Here is a 17,610-nt window from a genome sequence, read left to right as displayed (position 1 = left end):
AAATTTTTAAACATAATTGACATTACTTTGGCATTAATTAAAACAAGACTGTTATGAAATAAGATGTTAATTGTACCACCGCAGCTAACACTAAGAAAACAACTAAAAATGTATAGTAAAATAAAAGAGAAGGGAACAAAAAATGGTATACTACCCAAGATCTATCTAATGCAGAAAAGAAGTTCTAGTAGAGGAGTTGAGGAACAAAACAGATATAATACATGTAGAAAAGCATGGCAGATGTCCTTCATTATGACAATTACATTAAATGTAAATTGATCAAAATTTCCAATTAAAAGTCAGAAGTTAGCAAAATGAGTGTTTTTAAAAACATGATTCATTTTACACTGTAATAGAGTCATCTTAAATACAAAGACATACATAGGTTAAAAGTGAAAAGACAGAAAAAGATATGCAATGCAAACAATAACCAAGAGAGCTGGAGTGTCTACGCTAATGTCAGACAAAAGACTTTAAGATCAAAATTATTGCAAGAAACAAAGAAATCATATAATGGCAAAAGAGTCAATCCATCAAGAAGAATATGACAATTTCCACATCACTTCAAAATATCTGAAGCAAAACTGACCAAATTGAAAGGAAAAAGAATTCAACAATAACGTTTGGAGACTTCAAAAATCATACTTTCACTAATGAATAGGACACCTAGACAAAAGACAATCTAGGATTTAGAAGACTTGAACATCTTAAAATAACTAGTCATAACACACATACATAGAACACTCTACCTAACAAAAGAATACATATTGTTTTAAAATGCACATTTAACGTTCAGCAAGACAGACCATATTCTGGACCATACAACAAATTTTAACAAACTTAAAAACAATAGAAATCAAACAAAGTATTCAATCCGTATAAAATTAAATTATAACTCAATAGCAAAAAAAAATTGTAGAAAATTTCCAAATATTCAGAAACTAATAAGCACTCTTAAATAATAAATAAGTCAATGAAGGAATGACCGAAATTAGAAAACACTTTGAAATTGATGAATATAAAAACAACATAGTAAATTAAAACTTCTTGGATGCAGTGTAAGCAGTGCTCAGATGGATATCTAAATCTATAAATGTCTGCATTAAAAAAGAAGAAAGATCTCAAATCAATAACCTAACCTTCCAACTTGGAGCAGTTAAAAGACAGAGAGAAAGAGCAAACTGAATCCAAAGCAAATAGAAGGAAGAAATAGTAAAAGTTTTAGAGCAGAGATACGCCAAATAGAGAACAGAAAAACAACGGAGCAAATCACGGAAACCAAAAGTTGGGCCCTTAAAAGACAAATACTATTGACAAGCCTTACCTAGGCTGACAAAGGAAAAAGTTACTAAATTAGTAAAATCAGAAACAGAAATGGGGACATTACTACTAAACTTACAGAAACAAAAACAACTATAAGATAATAAGCAATTGTATATCAACAAGTCAGATAACTTAGATAAAACAGACAAATTCCTAGAAGCACACAAACTACCAAAACTGACTGTAAAAGAAACAGAAAATCTGAGTCGATTTGTAACAAGAAAAGAATGAATCAGTAATCAAAAAACTTCCAGATAAGAAAAGTCCAGATCCAGAAAGTTTCACTGGTGAATTCTGCCAAATGTTTTGTTTTGTTTTGATTTTTTATTGTACTTTGGGCTCAGGATGTACTATCGTACATGTGCACATCCTGCATCCTGCAGGATTGTTGCATAGGTACATACACGCCATGGTGGTCTTCTGTCTCCATCCCCCCCCCCCCCGCACCATAGCCTACATCAGGCATTTCTCCCGGTGCTATCCCTCCCCATCTTCCCCACCCCCCGGCTGTCCCTCCCCTCCCATCCCCTCTACCCCTCACCCAGCCCTGTGAGTGTTGTTCCCTTCCCTGTGCCCAAGTGTTCTCATTGTTTTCACCCATCTACGAGTGAAAACATTCAGTGTCTGGTTTTCTGTTCTTGTGTGCTGAGAATGATGGTTTCTAGATACATCCATATCTGCACAAAGGACAAGAACTCATCATTTTTTATGGCTGCATAGTATTCCATGGTGTATATGTGCCACATTTTCTTCGTCCAGTCTATCACTGATGGGCATTTGGGTTGGTTCCAGGTCTTTGCTATCGTAAACAGTGCCACAACAAAATACATGTGCATGTGTCTTTATAATAGAACGATTTATAATCTTTTGGGTATATACCCAGTAATGGGATTGCTGGGTCAAATGGAATTTCTATTTCTAGGTCCTTGAGGAATCAACACACTTTCTTCCATACTGGTTGAACTAATTTACACTCCCACCAACAGTGTAAAAGTGTTCCTATTTCTCCACATCTTCTCTAGCATCTGTTGTCTCCAGATTTTTTAATGATCACCATTTTAACTGGCATGGGATGGTATCTCAATGTGGTTTTGATTTGCATTTCTCTAATGACCAGTGAGGATGAGCATTTTTTCATATGTTTGTTGGCTGCATATATGTCTTCTTCTCAAAAGTGTCTGTTCATATCCTTTGTCTACTTTTGAATGGGTTTTTTTTCTTGTAAATCTGCTTTAGTTTTTTGTAGATTCTAGATATTAGCCCTTTGTCAGATGGGTAGATTGCAAATATTTTTTCCCATTCCGTTGATTGCCGGTTCACTCTAATGATTTAATAAATGGTGTTGGGAAAACTGGCTAGCCATAAGCAGGAAACTGAAACTGGACCCCTTCCTTATACCTTATACAAAAATTAACTCCAGATGAATTAAAGATTTAAACATAAGAACTAACACCATAAAAACCCTAGAAGAAAACCTAGGCAACACCACTCAGGACATAGGTATAGGCAAGGACTTCATGACTAAAACACCAAAAACAATGGCAACAAAAGCCAAAATAGACAAATGGGATCTTATTAAACTTAAGAGCTTCTGCCAAATATTTATGGGGAGGTGGGAAGAGATAGCATGGGGAGAAATGACAGATACAGGTGAGGGGACGGAAGGCAGCAAAGCACACTGCCATGTGTGTACCTATGCAACAATCTTGCATGTTCATCACATGTACCCCAAAACCTAAAATGCAATAAAAAAAAAAAAAAAGAAAACAGAAGAAACTTTAGCAAATAAATAAGAAAGTAATTCATTTTGAAAAAAAAAAAAAAAAAAAAAAAAAGAATTAACACCAATTCCTTTCAAACTCTTGAAAAAAAATGAAGAGAAGGGAGCACTTCCTGACCTATTCTATGAGGTCAGTATTACTCTGATCCTAAAGCCTGACAAAGCTATCACAAGAAAACTACAGACCAGTATGTCTTATGAATTTAGATGCAATAACCTTCAAAAAAAAAAAAAACCTAGCAAACCAAACATAGCAGCATATTCAAATGATCATACGCCATAATCAAGTGAGATTTATCCCAGGAACACAATGGTGTTCCTGATACTTAATTCTAGGTTATCAGCTAGTGCTCGACTTACGACCACGGTCGGGACCGCGGAACAGTCGTAACACGATTTGGTCGTAAGTTGAGTAGGCTATATGTACAGTTGAAATAGTGCACGCAGAGAGGGTAGTGCTGCCAGAAGCTGGTCCGCACTGTCGTACACCCAGCTGGGCAACGTTTGCGCTGCCAGACACGGAGCAGTTGTGGCTGATTGTAGTCGTAAAGTCGAATGATCGTAAGTTGCATAGGTCATAAGTCGATCAATACCTGTAGTACAAAACATCAGTAGGATGAAGGAGGGGAGGCACAACATGATTATCTCAATTGATGGAGAGAAAGAAAAGCATTTGACAAAACTCAACACCTTTTCATGATAAAAACACTACAAAAACTTGGAAAAAAAGAGCACTTTCTCAAACTGATAAAGAGTCTATGAAAAAAACCCATAGCTAATATCATGCTTAATGGTGTAAGACCAAAGACTTTCCCCTTAAGATTTAAGAACAAAATAAAGGTGTCTGCTGTCAATATATCTATTCAACACCATACTGGATGTTCCAGCCAGATAATTAGATCAGAAAAAGAAACTAAAGACATCCAAATTAGAAAGAAATAAGTAAAGCTATATTATAGATGACATAATCTTACATGTAGAAAATCCTAAAGAAGCTACACATGCACACAAAAACGACTAGAGCTAATAAATTCAGCAGTTACAGGAGAAAAGATGAACATACAAAAGATGAACATACAAAAATCAGTTGTACATCTGCACACTAACAGTTAAGAATCAAAAGTTAGACTTAAGAAAACAGTTCCATTTAAAATAGCATAACAAATAAAATACTTAAGAATAAACTTAACCAAGAAAATGTATAACTTGTACACTGAAAACCACAAAATACTGTTGAAAGAAATTAAAGAAGATCTAAATAAGTAGAAAGACCTTCTATGTTAATTAATTGCAAGACTTAATATTGTTAAGATAGCAATACTCCCCAAATTGATCTATAAATTCAGCATAACAGCTTTCAAAATTCCATTGCCTTCTTTAGTGGAAATGGGCAAGCTGATCCCAAAATTCACATGGAATGTTATGAGAGAACTTGAATAGTCAAAACAATCATGAGATCTCAAAATCTCACACTTCTCAATTTCAAAACTTAATAGAAAATGCAGTCATCAAAACTTTGTGGTACTGATAAGAAGAAAGACATACAATTCATTGAAACAGAATTGAGAGTCCAGTAATAAACCCATGCATCTATAGTCAACTGATTTTTCAACAAGAGTACCATGACCATTCAATGGGAAAAGAACAGACTTTTGAAGAAATGGTGTTGGAATAATTGGATTGCCAAATAAAAGAATGAAGTTGGGCCCTTACATAATACAATATATAAAATCAATTTTATATGGACTAATGACCTAAATATAAGAGCTAAAACTATAACTCTTAGAAGAAAACACACGGGAAATCTTCATGACTTTGCATTTGGACATGGATTCTTAGATATGAGGCCAAACACACAAGCAGCAGCAAAATATATATATATATATATATTAGACTTCATCAAATAGTAGAACTTTTGTTCATCAAAGGACACTATTTAAATAGAAGGTTAAAAAAAAGGCAACCTAGATAATGGGAGAAAATGTTTTCAAATCATATGTATAATAAGATTCTAGTATCCAGAATATGAAAAGAACTTTTAAAACCCAACAACAAAAAGACAATCAACCCAATTTAAAAATGGGCAAAGCATGTGAAGAAACACTTCTCGAAAGAAGACATGCAAATAGTCAATAATTACATGAAAACATGCTCAACATTGTTAGTCATTAGGGAAATGCAAATCAAAACCATAGTGAGATACTACGTAATAGCCACTATGATGGCCATTTAAAAAAATTGAACTAACAAGTGTGAGCAAGGACGTGGAAAAATTAGAATGCTTATCCATAATGGTGATTTAAAATGGTGCAGCCACTGTGGAAAACAGTTTTGTGGTTCCTCAAAATGTAATCATAGTATTATCATATGATCCAGCAGTTCCACTCCTAGCTACATACCCAAGAGAAGTGAAAACAGACCTTGAAACAAAAATTTTTACACAAAATTTCACAGCAGCATTCATTATTCATAACAGCCAAAAAGTGGAAACAACCCGGTGTCTATCAGCTGATGAATGCATAAACAAAATGTGGTATAAACACACAATGGAATATTATTCAGTCATAAAAGGGAATGACATATCAATACATGCCACAACATGAATGACCCTTGAATAAATTATGCTAAATGAAAGAAGCCAGACATCAAAAACCATATATTGTATTATTCCATTTATATTAAATGTCCAGAATAGGAAAATCCAGAGAGACAGAAGGCAAGTGTTTGCCAGGATGTATAGGAAAGGGATATAAGAAATAATTGCTTCTTGCATACTGAGTTTCTTTTGGAGTGATGTAAATGTTTTGAAATTAGCTGTAATGGTTGCATATACTGAAAGCCACTGAATTGCGCACTTTAAAATGGTTAAACTGGTGAATTTTTTTCAAAATTCTTTTTTCAGAAAAAGTTCAAGTTTTGGATTTTCCAGAAAAAATAAAAAGCAGCTAAGATTTTAACTCAAAAGAGAAAAGTGTGTTTTAAAAAACCCACCTCACAAAAAGTTGTGATGATTTTGTTTCTTCTTGCTCTTATTTTTTTAATCTCCAATAATTTGAAATTGGCCCCCACTAAAAGAGTGTCTTTTAAAATTTACTTCTGACCTACATGAAAAATTGGCATAGATAAAAATATATATTTAAATGAAATTAATATAAAACTTACACTTCTTTGAAAAAAATCATGTTTTTAACTAAAATGGCTGACCTTCCTTTTAAATAGTAGTTATAAGTCCCAAATGGAATTTTGAAAATAATATCTAATCAACTGTTTTGTATAATACAGTTGTGGTATTTGAAAAGTTGAATCAAATGTATTGCTTAAAAACTAACAAGTATAAATAAAATGGAGTTGTTTTTCCTTAAAAAAAAAAAAAGGTTCAGGTTAACTTCCTTAACATGCAAAAAAAGAAAAAATGTCTGGATGAAAAGAAGTTCTTTATTCTATTTGATTATTGTGTCAGAAGTTAGCATTAAAATTCAACTGAGCAGGTAAACTTGGTTTTATTCTAAAATAAATGGTACAAACCTTGAAAACACATGGGATTTTAAAAAAGTAAGAAATATAAATAATCATACTACTTTACTATGCACAGTAAACTTTGCTGAAGAGTTTGGATGTATCCATATCCATTTTTACCACCCCATGGAAGAGCCTGGACCCTCTTTCTGTACTCTTCTTTGTTTCCTCAAAGACAGTAAAATGTCAGTGGGAAGTCCAAGGTGGCTAGAAAAATAAGCCTGTTGAACTCTGGCATGAGGACAGGTGGGCCTGCATCTTCCTGAGAACTTCAGAGGACTCTCTGGGCCACCTCCTTGTCACTGATTCATTTTCACGCATACCTCACAGAAAAAAGAATTAGCCCCAAATATCATTTGCCTTTCCTCAGTTTTCACTTCAAGCTTGAAAAGTAATTGATAACTTTAAAATCACTGTATTAATAGAATTTTCTAAAGACATAAATGAAAAAAATTAACTATTAAATCTGAAGAGAGAAAAAGCCATAAAGCAAAGGTAAATCTACAATGGCTATAGGCCAGTTTTACAGACAGCTTTCTTTCCATATGACACGAAAATCAAAGATGAACTACAACTGAAGAACTGCATGATTATAATCATCCTGTTGCAGTCAGTCTTTATTATATTTAAACAACATATTTTGCCATTTTCATAAGAAAAGAACGTACAACATTTAACATTTCATATTCATGATGGTTTTTCTCTGATGTCAAAGTTCATTCCCCAAGTTAGCTGCTATCTAACTTTTTTTTTCTCCAACTGGGATGATGAAAAAACAATTGGATTTCAAAATCACATTAACTATATAAAAGGGTGTGCCATGTATATGACGTCATTGACTTTTCTATCCATCAAGTTCAAAAAAACATACCAAAGATGTCTCTTTCACTGAAAATCTAAATTTCAGATTTGTGGCACATATGAATTTAATGTGACTATATTTAAACTATACTGACTAAACTTTTTTAAATGGGGAGGGAGAGAAATCATAGTTTCAAGGAAGCTTAGGAAATAGCACTCAGATTTTTTTTTTCAAAATACTTTTGTTGATAGGAAATAATGCTGGTCACTTTCAAAATATAAAAGGATACAGAGGCTAATTGTTTTTAAAATGTTAAAAGGCATTAATTATTAGTTTATTAATTTTTATATAATATGACCTTCAAAGGGTTAGTTTTAGGGTATTTTAAGTGATTTATAAAATGATATTATATAAGCTAATTGATTCACAAGGTTATTCTAAATATGATTCATTCATAAATTCCATATATCTTTACTCGATGTTTACATTTCCAATTAGTTGTCTATCAGACAGAAGCAGAAACACATGAATAACATTTCTCTACTCTTGAACAGTGAAATAATGAACACATCTTTCAATGTGGAGTGGAGTGCTAACAAAATACATGGTCAGTAAATATACTATGTTTTTACTAATATCATAATACTTTTATATGCTGTTCACTACAAATTAAAAGTCAGACTTTATCATACAGAGGTAATTAAATTTGAAAACAATAGACTATATTAAATAATCAAATTTCTACTTTAAGAACATATTCTTACAAGTAAGAAAGAAAACTTCAATTTGAATAACATTACCACCTAGTTTACACGTGTGAGTATTACTAAATAAAGTATATGTTTCTCTCTATACATATATATAGGACCCTTGGTTTAAGAGTGGTAAGAGGTTAGACAGTGTGGTCAAACATATTATCATTATGAGACATGTGAGAATCTTAATGATCTCTGCTTTGTCCAGCAAAGACTGCAAATAATTCCAAGTACAATTACATCAGTTTGGGGAAACCATTATTTTCATAGTGTCATTAGGTATATAAAGTGAATTCTGAAAAAAGCATTCAATATAGCACTAAATAACGGAAATTTCCAGTCATTTGCAAAGCATCCTTTTGTTAATTTATTTTTTAAGTTACAAAATGAATTAGAATACTTTGTGGTTAATAAAAATAATGACTAGGTATCATGATACAAGCTGAACAATATTAAATACAAATTACAGTACCTTGTGGAGTGAATTTTCTACTGCTCTCATGTGATTAGCAACACATTCTTTGTCTCTAGAAAAAAATAAAAGAAAGATTGTCAGTAAAACTCAAACCTTATTACAACTGTTACACATTTTAGTATAAGTCATTAGTATTAAAAAATAAGGGTCTGATATCATTGTTCTATTTTTTAAATTTATTTTAACTTTTTAAATTTTGATTTTTGAAGTCATTGTTCTCTTTTAAAAAGTAAAAACTAACCATATTCACTGACATATTTCCACATTTAACTCATATCTTAAATTTTGTTGCCTGTCCTAAATTGGGGTAGTGGAGAATAAAAAGGCAAAAAAGTGAAAAACAAAGAAAGAAAATCATATTATTGATAATTTAAAATGTGCTGTAAATGGTAAAACATTATTCTTTCATTTCTAATGAAAAAGACTTTTAAAATCTTAGCAATGGGGATATATAATAAATAACCATACTATGCAAAATAATATTTTCCTTTCTACACAGTCTTTTTATGCTATAATAATTACACAGAAATCTCCTCCATGACCTGTCTAGGAATATGCAAAGTTACCAGTTTATCCTATCAACCTAGTATACTGAATTTAGACTTCATGACGAAATAAAAAGTTTGAATGAAAATACTGCAGATAAAAATCTAATTATAAATTGAAATTGAAAACTGTAAATAATGTATTAGTTCTCCAGATTTCAAATTAGCTTTCTTTAGTTTTATAAAAACATGTGCCCATGGTCACAGATGATACACATGTCAAAATTCTGAATTAGCAGCAATGTTTTGAAAGCACAATTTGAATCTGGAGGTTTTATAAGCCTGTTTTCATTCATCTCAGAAATTTCTCAGTGCTATAAGACTCACTGGAAATTACCTGAGCTAAGCCTCTCATTTGACATGATGAAACTGAGACTGAATAATAACAACAAAAACTGATTTAGTCAAACTTAAATTTTAAAAAATGACAAATACATATACCTTATATGGTGGTGCAATGTTACATAGTTTTACAATTTTCAAAAAAACTATCAGTGGTTATTCAAATACGCCAATATTTTGGACTTGTGTCAATTCATGTTTTCATTATGTTTGAGCAATGTCACAAACCCAGTGGCAATGCTTATGTATATCCTAAGACTGCAGATTCCTTGTTCAGTGATTTATACACATTCTGCAGTTTACAGATTATATTCATATTTGATGATATTTTATGCTTGTTTGTCTCAAAAAATATTTAATTAACATATATATTTTTGCAAGTAAAGAAATTCAGAATCCTAAATTTAGAAAACATTGAGTTTATCCAAATTAGATATTTCGTTAATCTTTAAAAATAGATTTTCTTTAAGCCATGCTGTTATACAAAGAACTGTCTTAAAGTATTCCATGAAATTTTATATGAGGAACAAATAAAAAATGCCCAAGAGAACCATTCAATGTGAACTTCATAATGTATGTCAACTTGATTACCTGGTTTAAAAAAAAATAGTAAAAACAGTCTCATCCCATTTACATAGTTGTCTACTCTGAAAACTATATTTTTCTACTTAACATATTAGAATATACAGCTATAAAAATTAAATGAGTTTTCCATGATCAATGTGTTTTTATTGCATTTTTTAAATGCTATGATACACATGCTGATTGTATGCTAACATTTCTTTACGAAAATATTACTCACAATATTAGTATATAATAATATATGCAGAGCAAAATTTCGGGGACAGTGGGGCAGAAGAGGATAGGAATGTATAACATAGGATATTATGAAAAACTTTTAAATACAGTCTTACATTTCACGTTAATAAAACATAGTTTCTAACATGTAACACTATGACAGAGCCTAAAATAAGCATAATTAGCAGTTATACAGAAGTTTATACTTTTCTGAGGTTTCTCAATAAAATATACATTTAGTATGTTGAGTTAAGAGTTTTCTTTTTTGAGGATATATCAGAGAATTTCAAAGAACGACAGCTGTACTTTTGTTTTCTAACACTGTATTATCCAGGGCTAAAACCCGGAGCATGAAAGTAAGAATTGATCTTTTGTCTGTTTTAAGTGATCTCCCCAAGGTCCAAATGCTCACTTGGCTGCCATGCGGAGGGCACTCTCTGCATCATGGATGTTCTCCTCCAGTCGACGCTTGTCCTGCTCCAGCTGGGTAAGATGTCTATTGAGCTGACGCAGAGATTGATCTTTTCTTCTCAGCTCCATCTTTGCCTCGGAGAGACTCTGCAAGCAGACAGAAAACAGAGTTACTTGTCAGCCCCGATAATTAACTTCAATTTATGCCATAGGCTATTAAACAAAGAAGAGTACAGACTGACTGAGAAGTAGACTTGGGTCATTACACATCAAAGTTTAACAAATTTTCTGCAAAAATTTTATATGCTTACTAATTAGAAATGATAGAACTGATAATATTTTGGCAAATGTTTGCTTACAAAATACAGTTCTATTTTTTTTTAATTCTGCAAGGCAAATAAAGTGCATTCTTACTAAAAATATGATTATAAAAATCTCAAGTTGTATTTTCTTTTAATGATGAAAAAATAAAGATTTCAGGGTAGAAAGCACATGAAAGTTAGACTTAATTTTACTCTCAATAGAACTAAAGAACTATCGTATGCCCAAACTATGCATGTGATTGAAAAAAAAGTAGAGCAGGATAGCTATAAGAAAATGGTGAACTTAAGATTAAAGAGTACCACTACTATCTTTATAAATACATAGTTAGGTAGCTATGGATATTTCAGCAAACAAACAAATTGGACTCCAAAATAAAATGCACTTGCTTCCCTGTAAATAACTCTCATGTCAAGGATAGCAACACAAATATGATAACATGCTTTAACTAATAGAGAAAGTTATAAATAATACTTGCATGCAGAATTATTTGTGTTCTATAAATATTTTCTTAGTCACAGAAGTACAAAATATGTTAATTTATATTTGCTATCTACTTTAATCTGAAATATTTATTTAGTGCAAAAATTTCACGATGTAATTGTGCAACATTATCTTGAAGGCTTAGAATCAGAATCTTACAATTGAGCGAAGTATTTCTAAACTTCACTTAAAATTCTAGGATGCAAAATAGTACAGGGATCAGAGGATCATTTAGCACTAAAAATCTTCTTACTCCTTTGTCTAAAGAATTTCTAGAATAAACTTATCAAACAGTTTTTGACTAAATTTGTTGGACGGTGAGCTAAATAACTGACTGCATATACATAATTTTTTATTCTTGCTTAGTTTAGCCCCACATTAACATCCATACTGTGCTTCAAAAATCTGCTAAAGAATAAACAAAATGTTATAATTTCATGTTTAAAACTCTTCTAACAGTATTCTTTTAGTGCATTCACAATGGGTAGTATTAAAAAATTGAATAGTATAAAAAACTCAAGCTGCATACATGCTAAACCAATTAATTCACTCTAAATGCTGGTGAATCGAAAGCCATCATCAGTTAAACCAGGTATTTTTAAATGTTAAAACTTTTAAAATTCAGTCATTCACTTTTCAAATAATCAAGTTACTATCAAACAAATATAAATCAAAAAATTAAACAAACTATGACTACTTATGAGACACTGTATTTTGTTTTAAATCTTCACTATTAACAGATCTTCACAAACATTCCACCATATAAATAGTCACTGATTCAAAGAAACTAAAAAGATGGCAAAATGAATACATTTTTAAAACCACGCTGAACCTACTAATTTTGTGCCAGTACTAACATAAAGGCACTAAAGCATCATGAAATTTCTTTATTTAAAAAAGTGAAATCCTTTTAAGTTCCTTTTAAAGTCAGCATTTCTGACATCTTTGAAGCAACATAAAATTCTGTTTTTCAGATATGAAGATCAAACGAATGATCCACCACCAGTTATGCATAAAGCTTGAATTCTTTCAACAAAAACAATACATTCGTGCCAGTCAATTCAAATTATTCAGCTCAATAACTCCTATGACTAGAGATGCCTATTTGTGAAGGGACTATCCAATATTCAGTATATTATCCCCAACCTTATCGAGATTGAAGCTTGCTGATCCAATCTCAGGGAATCCATGACTGTGGAATTATCATAAACCCACACTTGACTTTTCGACAATCCTATCATATACTTTCAAAGAAGATATAACTCATAACATTAGAATTTCTACAATATAGCTTAATCTTCTCGTTTCCATTCTTTCATTTTCATGTCTCAGGGACAATGATAGGAGTCATCAAACTCTTCCAAAGCTTACACTATTTCAGGGGCATAGAATAAAACCAAAAAGTGATACAAACAAAGTTATATAATTCATACTTCCTTGAATATGAAAACAAAGAGATAATATAGTTTTTTGGGAAAAAAAATCATAATTTTATAATTTATAGACCTGGAATTCTCGTTTGAAAGAGGTGAATGACATCATGAAATACATCATGGGCCCTAAGATTGATGGGGATATGTGTAAAACACCAAGACATAAAATATGATTCAAGAATATGTCTTTTCCCTAATACATATCCTTTTTAAATAACAAAAACAAAACATTTAAAAATCCTAACACTGAGCTTTAATTAAAGAAAAATATATTTGTGTATATGTATATTCACCCAACATAGTTCTTTCTCATAAGGGTACAGATACATATACACATCACATATACACTTACCAATATATATCCATATATCACATATATAGTTTTAAATTCAGCTTTTCTTTTCTCCTGTTCAGATTGATCTAATTAAAATCCATGATAAACTTTATGGACTCTAATATTTCCAACCAAATGACTGAAACCAAGAGGGTGTGCCTCTAGGCAGCAAGGCAACAATGATAAGCAGCAGGTTAGCCACTAATTTCTCAACCAGGGTAGATTGTGAAAGTGTGATGTTCTGATATCCAAGAAACTGTTCAGGAGAGAATAGGATAAATCAAGTTTAATAACTCTGCTCCTAATTGTTCCCCCAATGCTCAACTCTAATTACTTGGAGAACTCTCCTGACTGTCACCTGATATTAAGTTGTTGGAGGCTGAGCCTGGAACAGCAAGATAATCAATAAACATTTAGTGGGAAGAAGAATGAAGATCCTGTTAAGCAGTGGGAACCTGCAGCACCCAAAGCCCTTCTGCTCATGAGAAAACCTATGGGACAGCCATAGTGATTGCAAAGCAATAATCCAAAGCACTGTTTTTAGGCCTTGAGGCCTTTAAGCAACAGTACATTTGAGGAAAAAAGGTTAACACGGTCACCCTAATTACAGCCCACTTTCACATACTTCATATATAAGTGAAGACAAGCCAATTAGGTAGAAAGGAAGATAAGGGAAGTTTTATTTGTATACTAATTAAACCCCTGATGAAATTAAAGAAAAAACATACAGCTCTGTAATTGTGTCTGAGAAAGGTCACTTCAGGTTCGGTTATCAGAACAGCACAGCCTTGAGATATTTCACTTAATCCACAATACAGCCCTCATTTTGTACTCAGGTCTTAATATTTACCAAAAAAAAAATTGAAAGCCTGATACTGAATTTATCTTTAAACAGTGTTGCGAACCATTTTAGCTGTTATAAAGTTAAGGCTAGATATGATAACAAGAGTCTTTTAAAAAGCAGAAAAAATATTCTACCTACACAAGAACCAATGTCTCAATGTTATTTATCAAAGATTTCCAGTTTTCATTTTAAATCCAAAATGGTTTAAAGCAAATTTTTACAATGGTATCCCAAAATGACTGCCCTTCAAAAGCTATTACATATTATCTTTATTGCATTTTTTTTTAGATAATGATGTCATCGCTTACCTTCATTTTCTCAGTTAAGGAAGAAAAAGCTAATGCTTTCACTGAAATACTATAAGAAAATATTTGCATCTGATTGTTTCTTGAAATGGTCATGAAAAGGAATTTACTAGTCATGAAAGATGGCAGGAAAAGTATGGATACAAAGGAAGTAGTCAAGTATAGGAAAAGCTTAGGAATAGAATACATGGTAGATAGGAATATTAAATGACCCACACATTTTTTAAATGTATTTTTTCTTGTCTATAGTTTCCGAAGTTTCTATAATAAGCATGTTTTACTACAAAATAAGAACAAAAATTATTTTAAGTCATATATAATTTTATAATTCTAAAGCTTTCAAATGTTTATTAAGGCTAATAATTTTTAATCCATTATAAAATAAATTAAAATTCTATTCCCTCACACCCATGAAAACATTTTGTGCAATGAAATATTTTTTAAATAACAACTTTATTGAGATATAATCCACATACTAAACAATTCACTCTTTTAAAGTATACAATTCAGTAGGTATTCACAGAGTTGTGCAACCATCACCGGTGGAGGTCTTTTTTGAAGTAAAATTATTTAGAAAACAAACCTTATGAAAACAATGTGGCTATATAAATATAGTATCTCTCATTGTTTCAGCAAATTCTAGTTGAAAACTGTATAAGACATAAAAAGTGTATCATTCTGTTAGGAAATTGTTTTTGAAATAAAAAATTTATGAAATGAATTCCCTGAATTGGAATATTGAATTAATAAATGTGGTATAATATAAACATTAACGTTATCTTAAAGGATATGCATATCTCTTCAACTAATATTTCTGGATGCCAAGTGAATCACCCAACATTGTTCTTTCTCATAAGAGTACAGTATAGCAGTGATTTAGACCATTAGGCCGCTAGGAAGACCAAGCCCCAGGGGATATTGCTTTTATAGATTTTCTTTTGTCTAATGGGAAATATCTATGGATCTACATTCCTACACACTAAAAGCTAATGGCTTATTCAATTTGGTATAAAAAGTTAGTCATACAAAATGAACGGCAAGACAACAACACAAGTGTTATAAGAACTAGGCTACATTTCCTTAGTCAAGGGGAAAAAATATAACATTTAAAGAAAAATAAATTTATTCCTGTCTGTTTCTTTAAATAAACATCTCTAGATTGCAATAAATTTGGTTTATACATGTAGTAAAATTAATGTTTGAAAAGGAAATAAGGCTATCTTCAGCCCTACTGTTACAATAAAACAACTAAAAAATTATAATTATCAATAATTAATTAAATATTTGCTAAGTGGATCAAACTGTGCAGGTTGCCACAGAAACTATAAATATAAAATGATACAACAACCAAATTTACAATGGAGCTGGGTAAGCAAGTTAGAAATGAAACTAAAGAATAATATTTTTTATGATAAAGCCAGAAAATCTCTAAGATAAACAATTAGATAATTTGCAATAAAAATAATAATACAAGATGTGGGTATCTGGTACAATTTATATTTGAATAAATTTCAATATTGGTATCCTCTATTTTATATGGGCAATTTAAATACAAAGTTATGTAATTTAAAGTAATCTTCCTTAAGAATACTATCATTTATTGTTTTCTAGTAACACCTACACTAGAAGGTAGGTGACGTGTTTATAAACTGAAGCTGAAGATCAAATAACGTACCCACTTTCAGGGTTAAATAAATGGCAGTCCTAGTTAGAACTCACATGTCTAGTAAGACAACAGATGTTAAGGTATCCTATAAACTGTAAAAGACTACATAAATGTAAAAGGCATAATTAATGTAATTATACTTCTACATGTAATGTCATTACATAGCGTTCTTTAAATCTCTACCTATATATGACAACTTATGAATTTCTGTATTATTTCTTTCTCATTTATTTACTTACCAATAGACACACAAACATAATTTTCGAAATTACTTTATCACACTTGAAAAAGATAAAAGGAAATTGACAAAGAAAAGTGTAAAATATGTTAGTTTTATAAATAGGCCACATGAGAGATGATTAACAACAAATGGGGCAAATGGGCAATGAAAATTCAACTTAAAAATTTCCAAGTATGCTATAAGATTTTGTTGCATGATTATCGGTACTATATTCTCACATATGCCTTGAAAATATCTTCCTCAATGGTGTCAATATAAAATAAAAAAGCTAACTCTTCCCAGCAAACTAATTAAAAGTGATTAATAATAAAATACAATGGAATAAAAAGGATCCTCATAAAAGTATTCAAAATATATCGAATGCTATTGTTCTAACCTTACGTATAAAGCACAAAACTCCTTCTGATAGACTAAATGTATTAGCTAACAGTGAAGTAAAGTGGGAAAGAAACAGCTAAAACACATTTTAAATGACAAAAAAAGGAGGATAGTAAAGAGAACCACAAAAACCCTCTCAACCAGAAAATATGCTCAGAAAAGTACAAAATTGACAAGTGGTAGCTACATTTATTGTGACACATAGCATGTAAGCAGTAATGTGGCAGTAATGTTTTCTTGGAGTATAAAGCAAACTGCATTTGGCTGCACTGCAGACCTCATGAGACAGAAACTGCCTGCAGATGACAATCATCATGATGCTACTATAACAAAATCAGCTCTTATATGACCTCTACATTCTCTTAGCAAATACCTAAGAAATACAAGGGGACAGCATATACATGGGCTCTTCTGTTAGACCTTCTCAGCTATGGCATACTCAAGAATTTCACAGAGGTGACAACCCCAGCTATGCGGAGGTCCAAAAAGTTGCTCAATTTCCTGGAAATATTTTTAATGAGTCGAGCTATGAATTAAGTTGTAAAAAACCATCATTTAAAATTTAAATGGTGTTTTAAACATTTGAGAGTTACCTAAAACAAACGTCAAAGAAGAACTTGAAAAAATGTGAATAATTTATAAAGGGCTTCATATAGCTGGATTTCTAACATTCAAATAAAAAACTATTGTTGAATTAATCTTTCAATTTCAAGAATGGTTTTGGTGATATAATTGAATCACAGAGTAAATAAGCCTAATAATAATTAAAACACTCTCATATTAATATTTTTATTGTACTACAGATTTTAAGTGACCATTATTTGACAAGCTACATATCATAATACTACTTTTAATCAA

General features: G+C 31.4%; 1 protein-coding gene across 14 annotated transcripts in view; it reads right to left on the bottom strand.

The window, feature by feature from the left end:
* Nucleotides 1–17,610, bottom strand: part of CCDC171 (coiled-coil domain containing 171) — a 545,371-nt gene that overhangs the window by 313,433 nt on the left and 214,328 nt on the right. For all 14 annotated transcript variants that reach the window (XM_074394865.1, XM_074394866.1, XM_074394867.1 and 11 more), the window contains 2 exons: nucleotides 10,749–10,894; nucleotides 8,649–8,703 (listed from right to left, as the gene is read on the bottom strand). In XM_074394865.1, coding sequence (XP_074250966.1) covers nucleotides 8,649–8,703; nucleotides 10,749–10,894 — 201 coding nt within the window. The remainder of the gene's footprint in view (nucleotides 1–8,648; nucleotides 8,704–10,748; nucleotides 10,895–17,610) is intronic.

Source organism: Saimiri boliviensis, chromosome 2 (genome assembly GCF_048565385.1).
Source record: "Saimiri boliviensis isolate mSaiBol1 chromosome 2, mSaiBol1.pri, whole genome shotgun sequence".
Lineage (NCBI taxonomy): Eukaryota > Metazoa > Chordata > Mammalia > Primates > Cebidae > Saimiri > Saimiri boliviensis.
Note: the sequence above shows the minus strand (reverse complement) of the source record. Positions and strands in the feature narration are given on the sequence as shown.